Here is a 16865-nt window from a genome sequence, read left to right as displayed (position 1 = left end):
GGTTGTCACAGTGCCTAGAATTTTATTCTGTTGGGTATTGATACAAGGATTTTTATTCTTTGTGATATTAAAAAAAAGAGGGTTTAGAAATTGAAAACAGGACAAAAAAGAGGAAAAAAATGGCTACTCACATGAGGCTTTCGCCTTGAAATCAGTGGAAGTCTTAACATTGACTTGAGCTGATCCTGAGCCATGCCGGTAACATACAAGATTGGAAGATATTGAATATAACTTCTAGAAGGTGCATTTTAGGAGTATATTGGAGATGCTGAATGCCTGGTTTGAAGACCATCTGCAATTTTTCTTTAAAGCAGCTCCAGTTCTCAACATAAGGTTATGACTTTTGGGGATCCTGGGATGCCATGATTAACACTTCCTTCACCTTTGATAGACAAGAGTTCTCAATGTCTTTACTGATAAATTCAGAATGCAGTTTGATACCTTCATGTGCATGGGACAGTCCTGCTCTCCTCTGCTTTCCTCTCCTGTCCAGTAGGTGTTTTAGTGTCAGCACCAGAGCGATATAGTTGTGTGCCTTTGTCTCAAAAAACATCCCTGTTCTTCCTTATCTCTTCCCACTGCAGGCCTCAAAGGAATCCGCTCTTTGTAACAGACCTTGTGCTAGACAGCAGTGGCATTCACTTCAGCCCCCCTGTAGAGAGCTTTGAGAAGTCCCTCATTTCTCTGTTCAACAAGGGAATCCTGGTGACTCACACTGTCCCACAGCTGGAGAAGGTGAACTCTTCTGCATCAACAGTCTTGTAACTGTGCAAGTCTCAGTGCATTGCAGCTTGGCATAGACACCCCTGAGCTTGCACTGAGGGAGAGAGTTACAGAAGTAGGTAGTTGGGAATCCAGTTAAATTAATTTGGGCACAGCACTGTGCTAACGCAGTTCTATTCTGACAGGATTTCTTCAAGCTCCCCAACCCTGCAGCTATTTTATCCGGTTGCTATCTCTGTTTAGTGCTGCAGGTTCTGTGGAGACATGTCCTACGTAGCCCGGTTGCCCTAAGTGCATGGCAGCTGACAAAAGCAGACTCAAAAAGGCAATAGCACCTCTTCCAGTGCTGTCAGTCTGGTGCAGATCTCTTCTGTGTATGCATTCTTCTGCCTGTGACTGTGAAAGACCTGTCTCCCTAGATCCTCCTTCTTTGGGGGGGCAATGTAAAACTGATAAAACAATTTCTGACACAATGTAGAAGGATGGACTGCATGACTTCCCAAGGGTGCCACTAGTGATTGTCTTGCCCCTCTCCTGAGGAGTCATGGTTAGCTCTGCTAGTCCTGAAAGACCTCTCTCCTTTCTCTTCCAGTATGTGTTGGAAAACATCGTTATCACAGACACACCCTTGCTGGACTCCGTGGGCTTGCACGAACCAGAAGTGGAAGAACTTCGTGAGGCTGTGCGGTCTGCCATTCAGAAGGCACTGATCCCTCTCCAAGCCTATGCCAAGAGATATGAGAAGTTCTTAGAGCTAAATAACAATGACATCCAGTACTTCCTACGGTAAGTGGCTTCTGACAAAGGCACCTCTAACCCAAATGGCAAGCCTTTTCACAAGCTGTAGTGTGGATTTGTCTGAGAATGCAGGATCTGTTCTGAGACCTCGAATGTGTGTGACATGCCTCAGATGTGAGGTCAGGCCTCCATCAGAGGCAGCCTTCAGCCGTGGGCAATGGTCCATGCTTTTAGAGGACATTGGTGGTAGCAGTGAGAATTTCTTCCTGCCTCTGACAGCAGCCACATTCCTGTCATGTTTGTAAGTGTAAGTGGAGATATTAATGGCCCTAAAAATGACTCATCCTGTTTGAAAATCCAGTTAGAATACTTGACACTGACCTCCTTCAAATAACGTCTGCTCAGGCTGATAACATTCTATAGAAAGTATTGTTTTCTTTTGTTTCAGCCTCATTGTTTTCACTGACAAAACTCTGCACCTAGGCTGTCCTTTAGCCTCTGTTGCTTTAATGATCTTCTTTTTAGACCTCATTTTTTCTCCAACCAGTGGGAATGAAGTCCTTTTTCTCTTTTGTTATTCTAGCTTAATCCCATTTGACAAATTCCTGTCTCTTCCCAGAAGATGCTGAATTGCCTGCCCTCCTGCAAGGTGCCTCCTGATCTTGCCCTGTTTACACCAGTGCTTTCATTTTATCTCTCCCTCTCCTCTTACCTTATTATGTCTTTCATCTCTTTCTTCCATTCCCTTTCTGCAGCTGAAGTATTTCGTCCTCTTACTCTACACCTATTGTGCTCTAAAGCCTGTTGTAGATTTGAATCTGTCCTTTCCCTTGCTCCCCAGTAATGTTCCTCAGCTACATACCAGTTCCATGTCTTTTCATATACACGTCTTCTGAAACTGGGGGCCTGTCTACACCACTGCATGGGTGTAGCCTGGCTTCCTCTGCTTGGCATTGGTAACCGTAGCAGTGAAGACACTGAAGCAGAAGCTTTGGTGCAAGCTGGTCACCCAAATAGATGGACTTTACATGATATGTCTTTCCTACTGTAGCTTCCCATGTTCGGTGAAAGCTAGCGCTCATTTATTTGGCTGTGATACAAACCCCCCTCACTTCCTATGTAGGTATATCTTTGGTTGTAAGGTCTAGAAGCTGTTGGTTACCCTCTCAGTCTGTGCTTGCAGAAAGTTGAATATATTTGAATAGATGCATGTTTTAATAACACTAAACATACTCATTAATTTAATGTCTTGATCCTTTGGGTAGACACCTCTGGACATCCTAGGAACAGCCTGGGTGCTCAAATAACATTAAGGTCTACTTTACCTTTTTTTTTGTTGATGTTTTTATTTATAGAGACTATGAAGAGCAATGTCCATCAGCCCAGGAGGTGATGAGTATAGTAAACGTATACTTTTCTGAAAAGGACAACCTGGACAACACTCTACCAAGTTCTATTGTCATTGGTCCCTTCCATGTCAGCATAGAAGGTGTTAAGCAAAATCTGTCTGAAAAATACAAAGTGCTTGCCACTTCCATGTTGGACATACTGGCTAAAAACCTCCATTTGCAGGTGGAGAATGTAAGTTACCTGGTTCAATAGATTATCTGTCAGTGTCTTGTCCGTCTGCTTTTGAAGTCATTGTGTTTGTGAAATGGCCAAGACAGCAACTGAGGCCACATTAATGAGGACATATTAAAGACCTCATTGGAGTGATTATTTAAAAAAAAAAAACCAAAAAAAAACCCCCAAAAAACTACTAGAGGGGAGATACGCAGACTCAACCAAATCAAGTATTAAATTTAGTTAATAAGTTAGGTTCCTGAAAGCTGTATCTCCTGAGACAAAATTTTTCAAGACCTTGCCATCTTATAAAAATGCCTTGGTGGATTGAAAAGATCTGCCTGCTGCAGGCTCTGAGGATAACTGGAACGTAGGCAATTGCTTCTGCTGGGCCAGAGGGTAGTCTGAATCTGTTATTATCATCATTTTGACTACATACCTGCAGTTCCTCTTCCTCTTTTTTTTGGCAGTCTCATTCCCTTTGAGCTCAAATGAGATGGATGGAGAAAGACTGTGGAGAAAAAAAAAAGGAACGGGACTGTGGAAAGGAACAGGACTGTGTATTCATCACTTTTGACCACCTTCAGAATGGGAAGTGGGTGGATCATGGCAGGTTTTCCAGTTTGCCCATTAGCAATTAGTGACTTTTTGATGGTCTTTTCTCTGCTGTGTCTTACTGCAGATCTGTGATGCATATAAAGTTGTCAGCTGCAAAATGCATGAGAAACCAAACAGTATCGAGGAGCTGGCTGAGCTGCAGGAGTGGATGAAGGGAGTCCCTGAGCAGCTGGCTGTGCAGGAGGTAGGGCATACCCTCCTTACAGACAGGGGACACCAAGGGAAGTAAGAAGGAAATTTGTCAATGCAATGTGTGGTGTCTCAGAATTTTTTTGCTTGCATGTCTTTGCATGCAATGCCATAAGATTCCTGGCTCTGTATTTGTGTAAGTCCTAAGATTGGTATTTTTAAATACACATATCATGAATCTAACTATGCAAAACAAAATAGCAGTTAAAAATCTTGCCTAAAAGACTTACATATACTTTTTGCTACCTTCATGATCCATTCTGCATTTGTATACTGAATAGCTGTCTTCCACAAATGAATGTTGTTTTCAAGAAAATATTTCTGCTACCAATTGCTCATGTTGCTATTAACGTATTTCTTTTACTAGGACACTCTAGTGCTGGTTATTTCAAAGTTATTTGAAGTGTAGGTCTTCCCAGCTGATTCAATGGGGAACAAAGGCTTGAAGCTGTAAGCTGACTTGTCCACGCCAAGGAAAAAACCTGGAGGATAACCCAAAACACTCAAATTTTGTCCAGCACTTGATCCACTAGGTCACACTTCATTCATACAGAACAGAGGGCAATGATGGCGTGATCCTTCGCAGAACAAGGGGTTGTAAATCCATTCCCACACAGCGGAGGAGCAGCCTACATCACGTTAAGCTTGTGTGACTAACGCCCTTCAAAGGCACCTCATGAAAATGAGGTATACACCAGAGAGTTGGAATTAGTATGGTCTAAAGGTGTCTATTTCTTGTCTCTTTCTTTCACCCTGTGCAGGAACTGATTCGTGAAGTCATGGAAGATTACAAGGTCATGGAGGGATTCCTTTACACTCTTACCGAAGAAGATTTCAATGACAAGTGAGCATCCCACTGTCAAAGTGGGACACTTTGCAGCAATTACCATTCTCAGTGCTTCAGGGGCTATGTGTCTGTCAGGGACTCCAGCAGAACTTCTAAGTGCCTCTCAGGCAATATAAGCACTGAATTCTTGAAATGAAGTTTATAGAGAAGAAGCGTGGGCTCATGCTGCCTTCTGGCCTGGGGCAAGGCAAACTGGTAGCTATTAACCTGTTTAATGTATTAAAGCTCTTTTCTCTTGGTTTTTTTTGAGACATTTACAAGGTCTCAAAGCATACATTTTAGTCTGTGTCTGAAAATTAACAAACATTTGCAGGGGTTTTTGGGACTAGGAAAGAACCTGAACCCTGTATTATTACTGCATTTCTTTTCCATGCAGTCTCCTCTTAGTTTTGTCTTTGGGTCTGTTGTTCAGATTGGGGCCTGACTATGCCCCAGTAGCAGAGTCGGCTCACACACACAGTCACACAGCTTCTGAAGTCAGCTCAGCCCTGGAAGCACCTCTTATATGACATGGGTTTGACCCAGTGTGCAACCTGAGTGAGTTTCTGCAGAGTGCTCCTAAAACTAGAAACATGGGATGCATGCTGAAAAAAAACCCCACAGAAGTTGCAGGAAAGAGCTCAGCTCTAGGGCAGCTTAGCATAGAGGTAGCTGTATGCTTACTGACCAGAACAGGCAGATGCAGAACTAGTAGGAGACTGCTGCATCCCCAGGTGCTGGGAGTGGTGTGATCTAATGCTCCAAAACCTGCGTCTGGCATGGCACACAAGCTAAGAAGTCCAAATGGAGGAATGGGTGGACTATGGCTGAGCAAGAACCAAGAAACCTGCCCTGGTGTGAGCAGTCACTTTGTGCAGCCTTCCCTGTGTCTGCATTGCCCTCCCCAGGGCACGCCGCAGAAGCCTTGCTATCCAGAGCTTCACTGTATCTGGGTTAGCCTGGCCCCTCGCTGCCCTGCTTAACAGGAGACTGGCTTTTTCAGTAGCCCTGAAAAGCCACAAGCCAAGACTGTGACCCCCTTTTTTTTCAGTTCCTTGTGAATGCATTCAAAGACAGACATTCCCTCTGGATGCCAACTGTTATTTTGCTGTCTCCTAGCTTTTCAGCAACATAGTGGATTTGTTCCTTTTAAAAAGGCCCTCCACTTCTCCCCAGCCCTCTCCAATTGAATAGCCTAGTCACAAGGACTGCATATCAACAAGACAAGCTGGAAAAAAAAAATGTTTTGTTGAAACCACATGTGTTTCTGTTGTTGTAAAGCTTCCTTGTTTGGTGGGATTTGGCTTTCTCATTCTGTTATTTTCAGCATTTCAAACATATGCTCTAAAAGCTTCTCTCTCCCTCTCCTCTTTTTTTTCTTTTTGTTGGTTGTTTTTTTTTTTTGTTTGGTTGGTTGGCTTGGTTTGTTACATCATGTGAGTGCAGGTGGGCTGCAAGTTACTGGCCGCTGAAAATAACTATGCAAGCTGAGTCCGTTCGGCTCCAGCACCTGGAGGATGAAGACAAATTTCGCAAAATCCACATCGTGGATCAGAATGGCTTTCAAGACAAACTGGAGGAGATGCAGGTATTAAGCCCCTGACAATATACTGCCCAGAGAAGGGAGCCTTGAAGCTCCTGTGGTCAGCCAGGTGGGAAACTTTCAGATGAGATTTTAGTCAGATGAGTTTTTAGGTCAATGTACTGTTGGACCAAAAATTACCACACTCCCCCTGGTTTTTATTGGAAGTTGGGCTTTTGACTGAGTTCTGGTTTTGTGTGAGAGACAATACTCTTTGGAGAAATACTGATTTTTCACTGGGAAGTTGTTCACTGAGATACAGTATTCTGATTCTTGGTGCTTGGGCAACAGATGCATCTCCTATTTTTTCTTGTGTACTCAGTGCCCTGCAGAGCATCTCCCGTGATGTGTTGTCATCAAGGGGAAAAATACAGCATTCAGTCATGGACTCATCTTGCATGAAAGACCCTGAAACCATAGCAGAGTTCTGGAGCTGAGATACCTCTGGGTTCTGCTGAAACAGTTTGAGTTTTATTTTTCAGCAGAAACTCTTAAATACAGAAAAAAAGTGCCATCTTGGAAAGGCTGCAATCGGTGACCTAGATTATCTTAGAAGTAGCCTCCCAAAATGATGATACCCCACTGCTGGATTAAAAAAAAGCAACTAAACAAACAGCCCAAAACAAACAAAGAAAACCAAACCACCAAAACAAAACAGAAAGGTTATTAGAGAAGCTCTGGACATGTGTTGTTAAACAATTCTTGAAAACAAACTGAGTGACCTAGTAGAGCTATCATTTTCACTTCACCGGTTCTGTAACTAATGACAGTATAAATTCAGTAGCAAGAAATCTGGGCACAGACTTACTGCTCCTACTCCTCAGGGATTAACTATTGTCAGGAAAATGAAAAGCAGCTAGTCATCACATTTGCACTTTCAACCACCTGACCAGAGCTTATTGCTTCTCCTCACCACTTTCATTGTGGTCCAACAGACGTGGAATTGGACTGGGGGAGGTGAAATTGTGAGGATAAAAATCATGCCTTTGATTGTAACAAAAGAGCACACTGGGAAGCCGAGATCTCCAGAGGCACCACTCAGCTTCAGAGCTACATCTTATGCCTGCCCTTTCTCTTCCAGCTGACTGTAGGTGGATTTTCCATCCAGGCAGATGTTAACCAAGCTCATGAGTTGGCTAAGAAAACAAGGCAGGTCAGGAAGCAGCTGAAGGAGCTTCAGAATTTGGCAATCCTCTACAACAGCAGGGAGAGAATCTTTGGGATGAAAGTTACTAATGTAAGTGTCAGGTCCTGTACCTACTGGACCCTAATCTTTGTTGGGACTTCTAGGTGGTAGGTAGAGCAAGTAACGAGACACAGTTCCTCAGGAAGGAGTCCTTCAAGCTCCTTTGGTTTATCTGGTGAACTGGTCCGTGGTCCTGTAGTGTGACACAGTGCTCCGTTACACCACTGTGCTGCAGAAGAGCTGATCCCAGGTGGATGTGGAAGGCTGCTCATGGGCCTGAGCTTCTGTGAGAGATTTTGTGTGCCCACACTTAGATCTAAGTGATGTTAATGAGGAGGAATTGGATGGGGAAGGTCTTGAAGCAGCAGTTGAGATGCATCAGTTTCTGTAAGGCTGTTACTGCAGTTATGTAGACGTGAATGAGACTGTTTGCACAGTGGTGTGCAGCAGCTGCCTGGGCTCCGAGTATAGCCTGCTCTCCCAAGGCAAGAGTTTATGTAGTTGCAGACACTCGTTTTGCCTGTAGCTGTTCAGCTGCCAATGAATCCTTGTCATCCATGTCCAGCCTAGTCTGGATGCAGAGTGGAAGTAGGAGTTCACATGATCCTTTCCTGCCTCTCAGTCGGTGGTTACTCCTTCCTGTAAGGAGCCAAGTTTCAGCATGATGTGCCGTGTGTGTTTTCACTGATTGTGTGTGGACTGCTTATCAAAATCTCCCCATTCTGCAGCAGAGCATTTGTAGAGGCAAGTGGGGAGAGTGCTTTCCATGCCAGACGTGGTGCAGGCACAGCTCCAGTGGATGCTTTCAGGCCTGAATGCATAAAGCTTAGCTCTGCTAGTTGCTCTCCCTTGGAATCTGTGTTGTGGTCCCAAGAGAAGGTAGTCTGACACACCTTCTTGAAGTACACGTCACATTGCTTGCTTGAGATTCAAAAAAAGATTTGTGCCTTTTTTGGCCTTTTGACATGCAAGCTGTCATCCAGAGAAGAATACGCTTGCTGCTTATGCTTCCTTTTTCTCTTTTTCCAAAGTACAGTAAACTATCCAGGATGGTTAAGGACTTCCAGCCATACTATGACCTCTGGACTACAGTGTCAGACTGGATGCAGTGGTACGAGAACTGGATGAATGATCCTCTCGTGCAGATTGAGGCTGAGCAGCTAGAAAAGAATGTCAGTGACTCTTTTAAGACAATGCAGAGATGCGTGAAGCAGTTCAAGGATTCACCAGGTAGATACGCAGTCTGGGAAAGTTGGTGCCTATCAGCATTTTGATGTGAGGCATGTCACAGAGTGCTCTGAACAGGGATTGTTAGGTTGTCACATGGATGTGTTGTGTATATTAGAGCCAGCTGAGAAAATGCTAGCAAAGTTATTTTCCACTTTTTTTTCTGGAACTATGATGATTCACATCTAGATGCTAGTTTGCTGCTTGAAGTACCAGTTTGGCATGGAAACAACCAGGCTGCAAATCCCTTTTATACCTAATTCCCAAGACAGTACTGAAATAAAAGCCACCCTCTTATGTTGCCGTTAATATTTACTCATTTATATAAAGTAAAATGATCCAGACTAGTCATAGAGAATTACTATCTAGCCCAGTGGCTAGACATGTGGGTTTAAGCCCTTGTGCAAGTCAGGCAGCAAAGGAACTTGAATCTGCGTCTTCCAGGTGCTGTTTTCTTGGCCAGTCTTATTTTCTATATTGGCCAATGAATTTAATGGAAAACCAGAAGAGATCTTGATTCTGTTATGAGTAAAATGAAATTGCAAAATCTGGAAATGATCTGTGGAATGTAACAACAATTTTCCTTCCTGCCTGAATGTGTGTGAAGTTTAAGTGATCACATCTACCCTTGCAATTCATGTGAAGGTCTTCTCATCATGCCTCCTAGTAAAGCTGCAATTGAGACTTCATTTGGAGCTTAACCTCCCATTCCACGATTCTCAGAGATGTGTTGGTCATTCTTTAGAGCTAATTCTAAAATCTCCTGCCAGATGGCTTAGATTGAAATATATTTTGCAGTGGGAGATTTTTGATTCATCCTTTTTAACTTGAACTTGCTCTTAAACAATGCCATGAATCAGCCCCAATGGAGGAGGTGATGAGTGGATGCGTGAGTAACTATGAATCATTATGGTAAACAGAAATACTAAGAATACCTGCTCATATTCATTGCAATATTCCCTGACACCTGGTAAAATATACGCTTCGTCCTTGAGTCTGCCTTGTCTTTGCATACCACCCGGCAGGGAGTGTGAGATGGTCACATCCTTGCTGTGAGTGTGCAGTGTGACCACGCAGGGTGCAGTAAAAGGAGGCACATGCTGTAGCTAGATTTTGGAAAGGAAGCAAGTCCTATGCTTTTTGCCTGTCCATTGCTTTGCTTACAATAGCACAAGCTGAAAAAGGGCAGGATGTGAACAGTGCAGAGACATGGGCTTCCAGGGCGCCCCCAGAGAGCAAAGCTCTTTCCTTGACTTTGTCCTTCCTATGAGGCAGAAGTACCTTTGGCTCTAATGCGGCCACAGGCTGGCAGAGTCTCTCCTGCACTTTCCATTTCCACAGCTGGCTATGATCCTAGCCTGCTTCTAGCTCCTTTGTGCAGTGTCCATCCGTTTAACATGGCCAGAGCTGGGGCATGAGATAACTCGCAACCCAGTCTTGTTAAGGAAGTGTGAAGATCTTGTAATGATGACCAGAGCTTCTAAAATATCTGTTGGCAGATGGAGCTTCAAATAATTAAATTAATGCTTCTCCTTTTCCAGGGAGCTCCGGGCTAAGGAGCACTTAATCTTAGCATGGAATTACCTCTTACAGACTTTTGGCTAATGGGTCTGCTTCTGAGAGTGGGCTTGAATCCTTGCTTAGTAGCCACGTAGAGAGTGCCTTTGTGTCCTCATTACTTCAACCTGCATTCTCTAGCGCTCTCTCCTGCTGCTTACCTACCCCATACCATGTGTCTACAAGCAAATCAGGCTTTAGACAACTTCTTGTAAGTTCCTTAAGGTGACTTGCTCACGCACTGTTGTTGCTGGTGTTCTGTTTTTCTCCCTGAAAGCCTGCCAGGGTGTGGCAATGGACTTTCGAGACAAGATCGAAGAATTCAGACTATACATCCCCTTAATTCAAGGGCTGTGCAATCCTGGCATGAGAAACCGGCACTGGGAAATGCTGTGGGAAGACACAAACGTCGATATCAAGCTAGAACCCAGCCTGACAGTTGGCCAGTGCTTGGACATGAACCTGCTGGACCATATCAAGAGCATTACCAAAGTAGCTGAGATAGCTGGCAAGGAATATGCTATTGAGAAGGTGAGGGGAATGGGACTTGCTGTGTCTTTGGTTGCTTGTCAAATACGTTGAGCAGGCAGTCATTGCCCTGGGTAATGTTCCTGTTGTTCCAGAGCATTAGACACATTCTGCAGCATAAGTAAAAAGGCTGCTGCCCTTGGAGAGGGGAGCAATGGCCACGCAACTGAGTTCAAACACTAGAAGAAATCATTTTGCTTTGTGTGGAATTTCAGTGTTCAAATTCAGAATTTGATAACTGCGCTGCCTGACAGTTATGCTAATCCACTGGTTGGCTCTCACACCACACTGTGGGATTAGTGACTGTTTAATTTAAAATAAATTGATTGTCTGCATTCTGTTATGTCAGGGAGAGGAGCTGTGACTGGAAACAGAGGTAGCAAATTCTTTAGCACAGTAAATGTGCAGGGAAGACTTGCTGTCTCTGGAGGTTCATAGGTTAGATAGTCTTTCAGCTTCAGTTCACCAGTTCAGATGTGGCCTAAGATGGTCCTGATTGAAAGTCATTACCTTCTGGCAGCTTTTGTTCTCTGAAATCTTAGGTGAGTTCCTAATGGACAGCTACACCTTTCACAAAGCCATCATTAACCATAATCATTAATAGGCACTTTGCTGGCAGCCTCTGTACATCTAGGAGCATATATGGGCCTGGGGATGAAATTGCCCTTTTTTCCCTCCAGGTGTTCCTTTCAGGACAGCATTGAGGTGTTGAGTCCATAGGCAATGCGGAGGAAACATGCTGTTGCTGAGTATGTCATGTATAAAATACCCAGCTGCAGATTCCAGTGGAATCAAAGAGCAAAAATCTGTCACTTGCTAGAGAGGGGCATTAAGAAAGTTGTGGAAACTGAGATAACCATTGTAGAGTTGTATCTGAAAATTAAATTGTTTGTCCCTCTGTTTCAGGCACTCGACAAGATTGAGAGTGAATGGAGTTCTGTCTTATTTACTGTGGTACTTTACAAAGACACAGATACCTTTATTCTGAGAAATACTGATGAAGCTTCTCAGCTCCTAGATGATCACATTGTCATGATTCAGAGCATGTCCTTCTCACCATTCAAGAAACCTTTTGAGGAAAGGATGAGCACGTGGGAAAATAAACTGAAGATGACACAGGTATCGGTTTCTTAACCGCACATGGTGAAGGCAGGCAGCTGGGCTGCGCTGGGCAGCCATGCTTGAACATGGGCACTGTGTAGTTGCTGCTAGGGAACTGGGAGGACAACGATGAAGAAAACATCAGTCTTTAGTGGGGAAAAGGGCCTGTCAAAAGCCCTCTGACTCTAGTAGAAGAGGGGGTAGACTCAGAGCCTTATTCTGCAAACAGTAGTGATGAAATTCCAGCTCTTTTGCTGCCTATTGCAACACTTTTTGGTGGGGCCATGACTCTCCCATTGTTGTGAATAGTCCTGTTCTGGCGTCTGTAATCATATTAAACTAAGTGGACCTTACAGATTGTTACAGGCCCAGTAAAATCCGTGCTAATCATTCACATCTCAGTGTAGGAACGCATGTGGAAGACTGCTGTTTAGGGCAGGATCTGGCAGACCGTGCCAGCACTACTTCATCAAACCAGAGACTGAGTGCTCAGCACCCAACAGGACTCAGCCAGCAAAATAGCATTTTGCTGCAGGAGGAGAATTCCAATACAAGCATCTGTCTGGAGAACTCTGTGTAGATGCTGGTGTTTGCACAGCAGCATTGTTATCTGTTATTCATAACTACCTTATTCTGTTTATTGGTGCTTACCATCTGGGTGTGCTTGGGCCTTGGGCTACCAGATGCTAGCCTTGCCTCATGAGGATACAGAAAATCTACTCTAAGCCCTAAGATGGTAGGTGACATGGGGGAAACCCAGTTATTTACTTTGTGGGTTTGGCTGTGGTGATGTCCATGTATTCATCCTGCCTTTCCTGCCCATTCTTTTGATTTCATTCATTCCTATCACTAAAGGCCCATGAATCAGCTTCTGAGAAGTGGCTTATCAGGTTAGCCGATGGAGTATGGCAAACACTGTTGTCTGTATTGCTGGAAAACCCCACCTTTTGCTAGGTCAGGTGGCTGCCTGTGCTCAAGGAACTGTAGTGCTGTGTGACTAAGGGAGTCAAACACTTGCACTGCTTTGCAATGCTGGGCAGGTTCTCCGTACCTTCCAACCTCCCATGCCTGAAAATGGAGGAGGAAGATGTTCTTCCAACCTAATTTTCTTGCTCCTTGGAGTGCCTGACAAACAGGGTTTCCTGTCTGATGTCTAAATTAAATGTTTAGCTTTTCATTCATGCTCTTATTTCAGAGTGCTGTTCAAAGATCTTTTCATGGGTTATTTCATAGTCAAGACTGAGGCTGAGGTACATCAGGCAGGAGAAAGGATATGACAGAACTGCAGAGTCTGGCATATTTTATTTGTCATTATTCTTCCCCCAAAAAGCTCTTTTAAAATCCCCATCTTAACTGTGTGCTCACGTTGTGCCATCTTTTGTAAAATGCAGAAACACTAGCCACAGCAATTTGACCTAGCACCACAAAGACCCTTTGAGCTTTAGTATTGGCTTGCACATGTTTCTAAACTACCCCCATTAAACTAGTGAGTGTTGATTTTGGTGCCTGCTGACAACAGTTAGCAAAGGAGACTAGGAGATTGCTAGGAAATTGTTAATTATTTGGGAAGGAAATTCCAGCCTCTGTTGCTGCAGATAGATTTTAGAATTATGAAAGGTCTTAAGTGCAGCATCACCTCTTCCCCCCCTCCCCCCACTCCCCCTCTTTATTTTAAATCCATTTTAGTGCACAGTTTGAATGGTTTTATTGAACATCTTCATAGCGTGGTGTCCTGATACGCTTTTCTTGCTTCCCACTAGGATGTCCTAGAGGAATGGCTGAAGTGCCAGCGTTCTTGGCTCTACTTGGAGCCAATCTTTAGGTCAGAGGACATCAAAAGACAGCTCCCATTGGAAAGCCAGCGCTACCAGGCCATGGATAGGGACTGGAGGAACATCATGAAGAATGCTAACGAAAACCCTGAGGTATGTGCTTTGATGAAAGCCAGTGCAGGTATCCCAAACTCCTTGGAGTTGTGCTCACACAAGGACTGCCTTTGAGTCATCATTTTTGTAGTGGTGTGGGCCTGAGCAGCACTGTATAAACCATGCATCCTTGCCCAGGGCAGTGTGCTAGGTCTTTTCTCTTGGAACTTGGCCTGTCGTTCCGGTGTCCAAATGGACAGAGTCATTCCCTGAGATGCCTTGCGCCAAGCTGTCCACCCCACCAGATACCTTCTCCTCAGCACACAGACTCCCTGCCTCCTATGACTCTTGTAACCAGCCCTGTTACAATCATAATCCATAAGGTAACTCCTTCACCTCCTCAAGACTGACTCTTTAAATTGAGAGCCATTGTTTTCACAATGTTCTGCTTTCCTCTGTTCTCCAGTCTCTGCTTCCCAGGACTCCATCACCACTTATATTCCATATTACACATTTTGGTATTTAGGAGAACCCAGAAATGTGCTTGTCACATCCATAAACACTGTTTCCCCCCCTTGCCCACAAAGCTCACACCTCTCCAAATCCCTGTGAAAGTACTCCTGTGAGTGACTCATTTAAATCTTATCAGCAACATCACTGGGCAGCCCAATTATCTCCACTGCCCTATCTCCCACATGCTCAGAATAGTGATTCTCCCTCTCTTCTCCATTCTGTTTATAGGTGATTTCTTTGTGCCCTGATCCTGTGCTACTGGAGAACCTGCAAAAATGTAACAAACTACTTGAACTTGTGCAGAAAGGGCTGAGTGAATATCTGGAGACTAAGAGAAGTGCTTTTCCCAGGTAATCCCAAATTTTAGTGGGCTGGACCACATTCTCTGGTTTAGAAAATATGAAACGAGAGGCTCACTCCAGTTAACTCTGCCAAGAAAGAGGAAAACAATCTAAGCTTAGGATATTGTCACGAGACTGCAAATATAAGTAAGGCTGTGCCTTTCAATGCTGCCATCTGATGGGGAGAAAACGAGGCAGACACAAATGTGAGTTAAGGGCAGCCTGGTAGCATCGTTGCGTATCTGTGCCTCTCATTTTTGTCTAGAAAGGATGGGGTGCAATAAAATCCTCCATGTAACTCAGTCCCTTGTTCCTGAAGGAATGCTTCTGTTGTTTGATACTCATTTAAACCCACCCTGCATGGGAATAACTGACTTCTGCAGATGGAGAAGTCTGTCTCTACAGAAAGGTAGATGGCTGGACTGTGTCTGCTAATCTCCTACACAAATACAAAGAGATCAGTGGGCAGTCAGAAACAGTGTCTCTAGCCATAGTCTTGTTCCTCAGCTTGCCAGCACGTAGCCCCTGATGCTGCAGTGAAGAGAGCCTCCCCTCATGGTTCCCTCTTGTGTTTTTAGGTTCTACTTCCTTTCAGATGATGAGCTGCTAGAAATACTGTCTCAGACGAAAGACCCCACGGCTGTACAACCTCACCTCCGCAAATGCTTTGAGAATATTGCACAGGTAGGCAAAGCAAGCATGCTAGGGCTTGGGCCATCTTTGAAAAGCTGGTGTCATGGGAACTTGGAGGTGTTCTGAGGTCTGGAGGAGTGTTCACATTCTGCTGTGTGGATGTGTATTTCCTGGAAACCTGTAACTGTATGTAGGCATTGAAAGGTACTCCCTGCCCTAAAGTGAGATTCAAGCAACCTTACTTTAGACATTTCAAACCCAGATGTCTGCCCATGAACTGAGCACCCTCAATTGCCCTTAAGACAACGTGGAGGAAATGGGCATCTGCAAAGGGAAACTTGGAGAAATTCCCTGAGCTACCTATCTTAAGAAGAGAGGACACTCCCTCTGGACGTGTCTGTCCATCTCACCATGGAGGCCAAGAGAAGTAGCTCAGACTTAGCTGTCTACTCACAGGCACCTGGTTGGGATGGAATCCCACTCTTGCTGAAAGCCTCAGGAGGGAGAGAGCGAGCAAGCCTGAACTAAATTAAGTTTCTGCCTTCATCCCTACTTAGGAGCTGGGCTTAACCCGGCTATCTTTCCTCTTTATTATTCCTAATAGACTTCAGACTCCATGGCTAGTCACAGATCACACCACCACAATACTCAGACACTAAAACCAATCTCCTAGTCATTAGCTGGGAAAATAGAAAGGAAATTGAGCTAGAAACCTGGTGCAAAGCCATTGGAATAAATAAGGAGACTTTCAGTGATATGCTGGGGCACTGAAGAAGCTGTTAAAATTTTACTCTTAAAACCAGGCACTGTGACCTCAAGGGAAATGATTTGAATCTACAGAATTGAACAGGAATCAAGGGTTTGAATGCTAGACAGGCAATGCGAAATGCTCATCCTACCTATAATTTGATTTGCTTCACTCGAGTTAAACCAGTGGTGTGAATTTCTGTTTTCATACAATCATCCTCCATTTTTTGGAGAGGTCATTTTGCACATCTGTCGCACACTTTATTATCACTACTGACAGCCAAGTTTAGCAGTGGATTTATAATGTGCGTACACCGCTATAGCCTCGCTGTCCTCCAGTGGCAGGGAGGCAAGGATAGAAAGGAAATCCTCCATTCACATCTCCTGTTGTGCTTCTTCCATTAGCTACTGTTCCAGGAGGACCTACAGATCACACACATGTACTCTGCCGAAGGAGAAGAGGTGAAGCTCTTTGTTCCCATCTATCCCACTGACAATGTGGAGGACTGGCTGCTGGAAGTGGAGAAATCCATGAAGGCCAGTGTACGGGACAACATAGAAAGATCAATTGGTGTTTATCCAGAGGTAAGAGTTTTTTATCACAGACTGATAGGTCTCTGATGGTTCCAGGCTTGCCATAGAGGTCACCAGTGATGATGGGGCTGGTGAATTTGTGATAGTCTATTAGTTTTAAAATACAATCTTCAATCCAGTTGTGTGTGGGTCCAAGTGCAGAATGCGCACCTGAGCAAGCACCTAACTGTCCAGAAGAATGCACACTCACTCAGTGGCCACAGAGCACTGCCCAATATCATAGAACAACCCTGTACAAATCCACATCTATTTCTCTCTCCAGGCAACTTCCTCGTTATAAGGATCTTCTTCTTCTCTCATGTCTCACACAGTGTGCTAGGGGCTTCTAAAAGTA

The 16865-nt window shown here is 44.3% G+C and overlaps 1 protein-coding gene across 1 annotated transcript in view; it reads left to right on the top strand.

Annotated features, from left to right (window-relative positions):
- The window catches only part of DNAH1 (dynein axonemal heavy chain 1), a 64782-nt gene that overhangs the window by 8337 nt on the left and 39580 nt on the right, over positions 1-16865 (top strand). Inside the window, exons 9-22 of the mRNA XM_055805200.1 lie at positions 585-735; positions 1316-1509; positions 2817-3042; positions 3707-3826; positions 4593-4675; positions 6104-6245; positions 7321-7476; positions 8457-8655; positions 10487-10740; positions 11644-11856; positions 13599-13763; positions 14445-14566; positions 15136-15241; positions 16343-16522. Coding sequence (XP_055661175.1) covers positions 585-735; positions 1316-1509; positions 2817-3042; positions 3707-3826; positions 4593-4675; positions 6104-6245; positions 7321-7476; positions 8457-8655; positions 10487-10740; positions 11644-11856; positions 13599-13763; positions 14445-14566; positions 15136-15241; positions 16343-16522 — 2311 coding nt within the window. The remainder of the gene's footprint in view (positions 1-584; positions 736-1315; positions 1510-2816; positions 3043-3706; positions 3827-4592; positions 4676-6103; positions 6246-7320; positions 7477-8456; positions 8656-10486; positions 10741-11643; positions 11857-13598; positions 13764-14444; positions 14567-15135; positions 15242-16342; positions 16523-16865) is intronic.

The sequence above is a fragment of the Falco peregrinus genome, chromosome 5, assembly GCF_023634155.1.
Source record: "Falco peregrinus isolate bFalPer1 chromosome 5, bFalPer1.pri, whole genome shotgun sequence".
NCBI lineage: Eukaryota > Metazoa > Chordata > Aves > Falconiformes > Falconidae > Falco > Falco peregrinus.
This window is presented reverse-complemented; position numbering and strand designations above follow the sequence as displayed.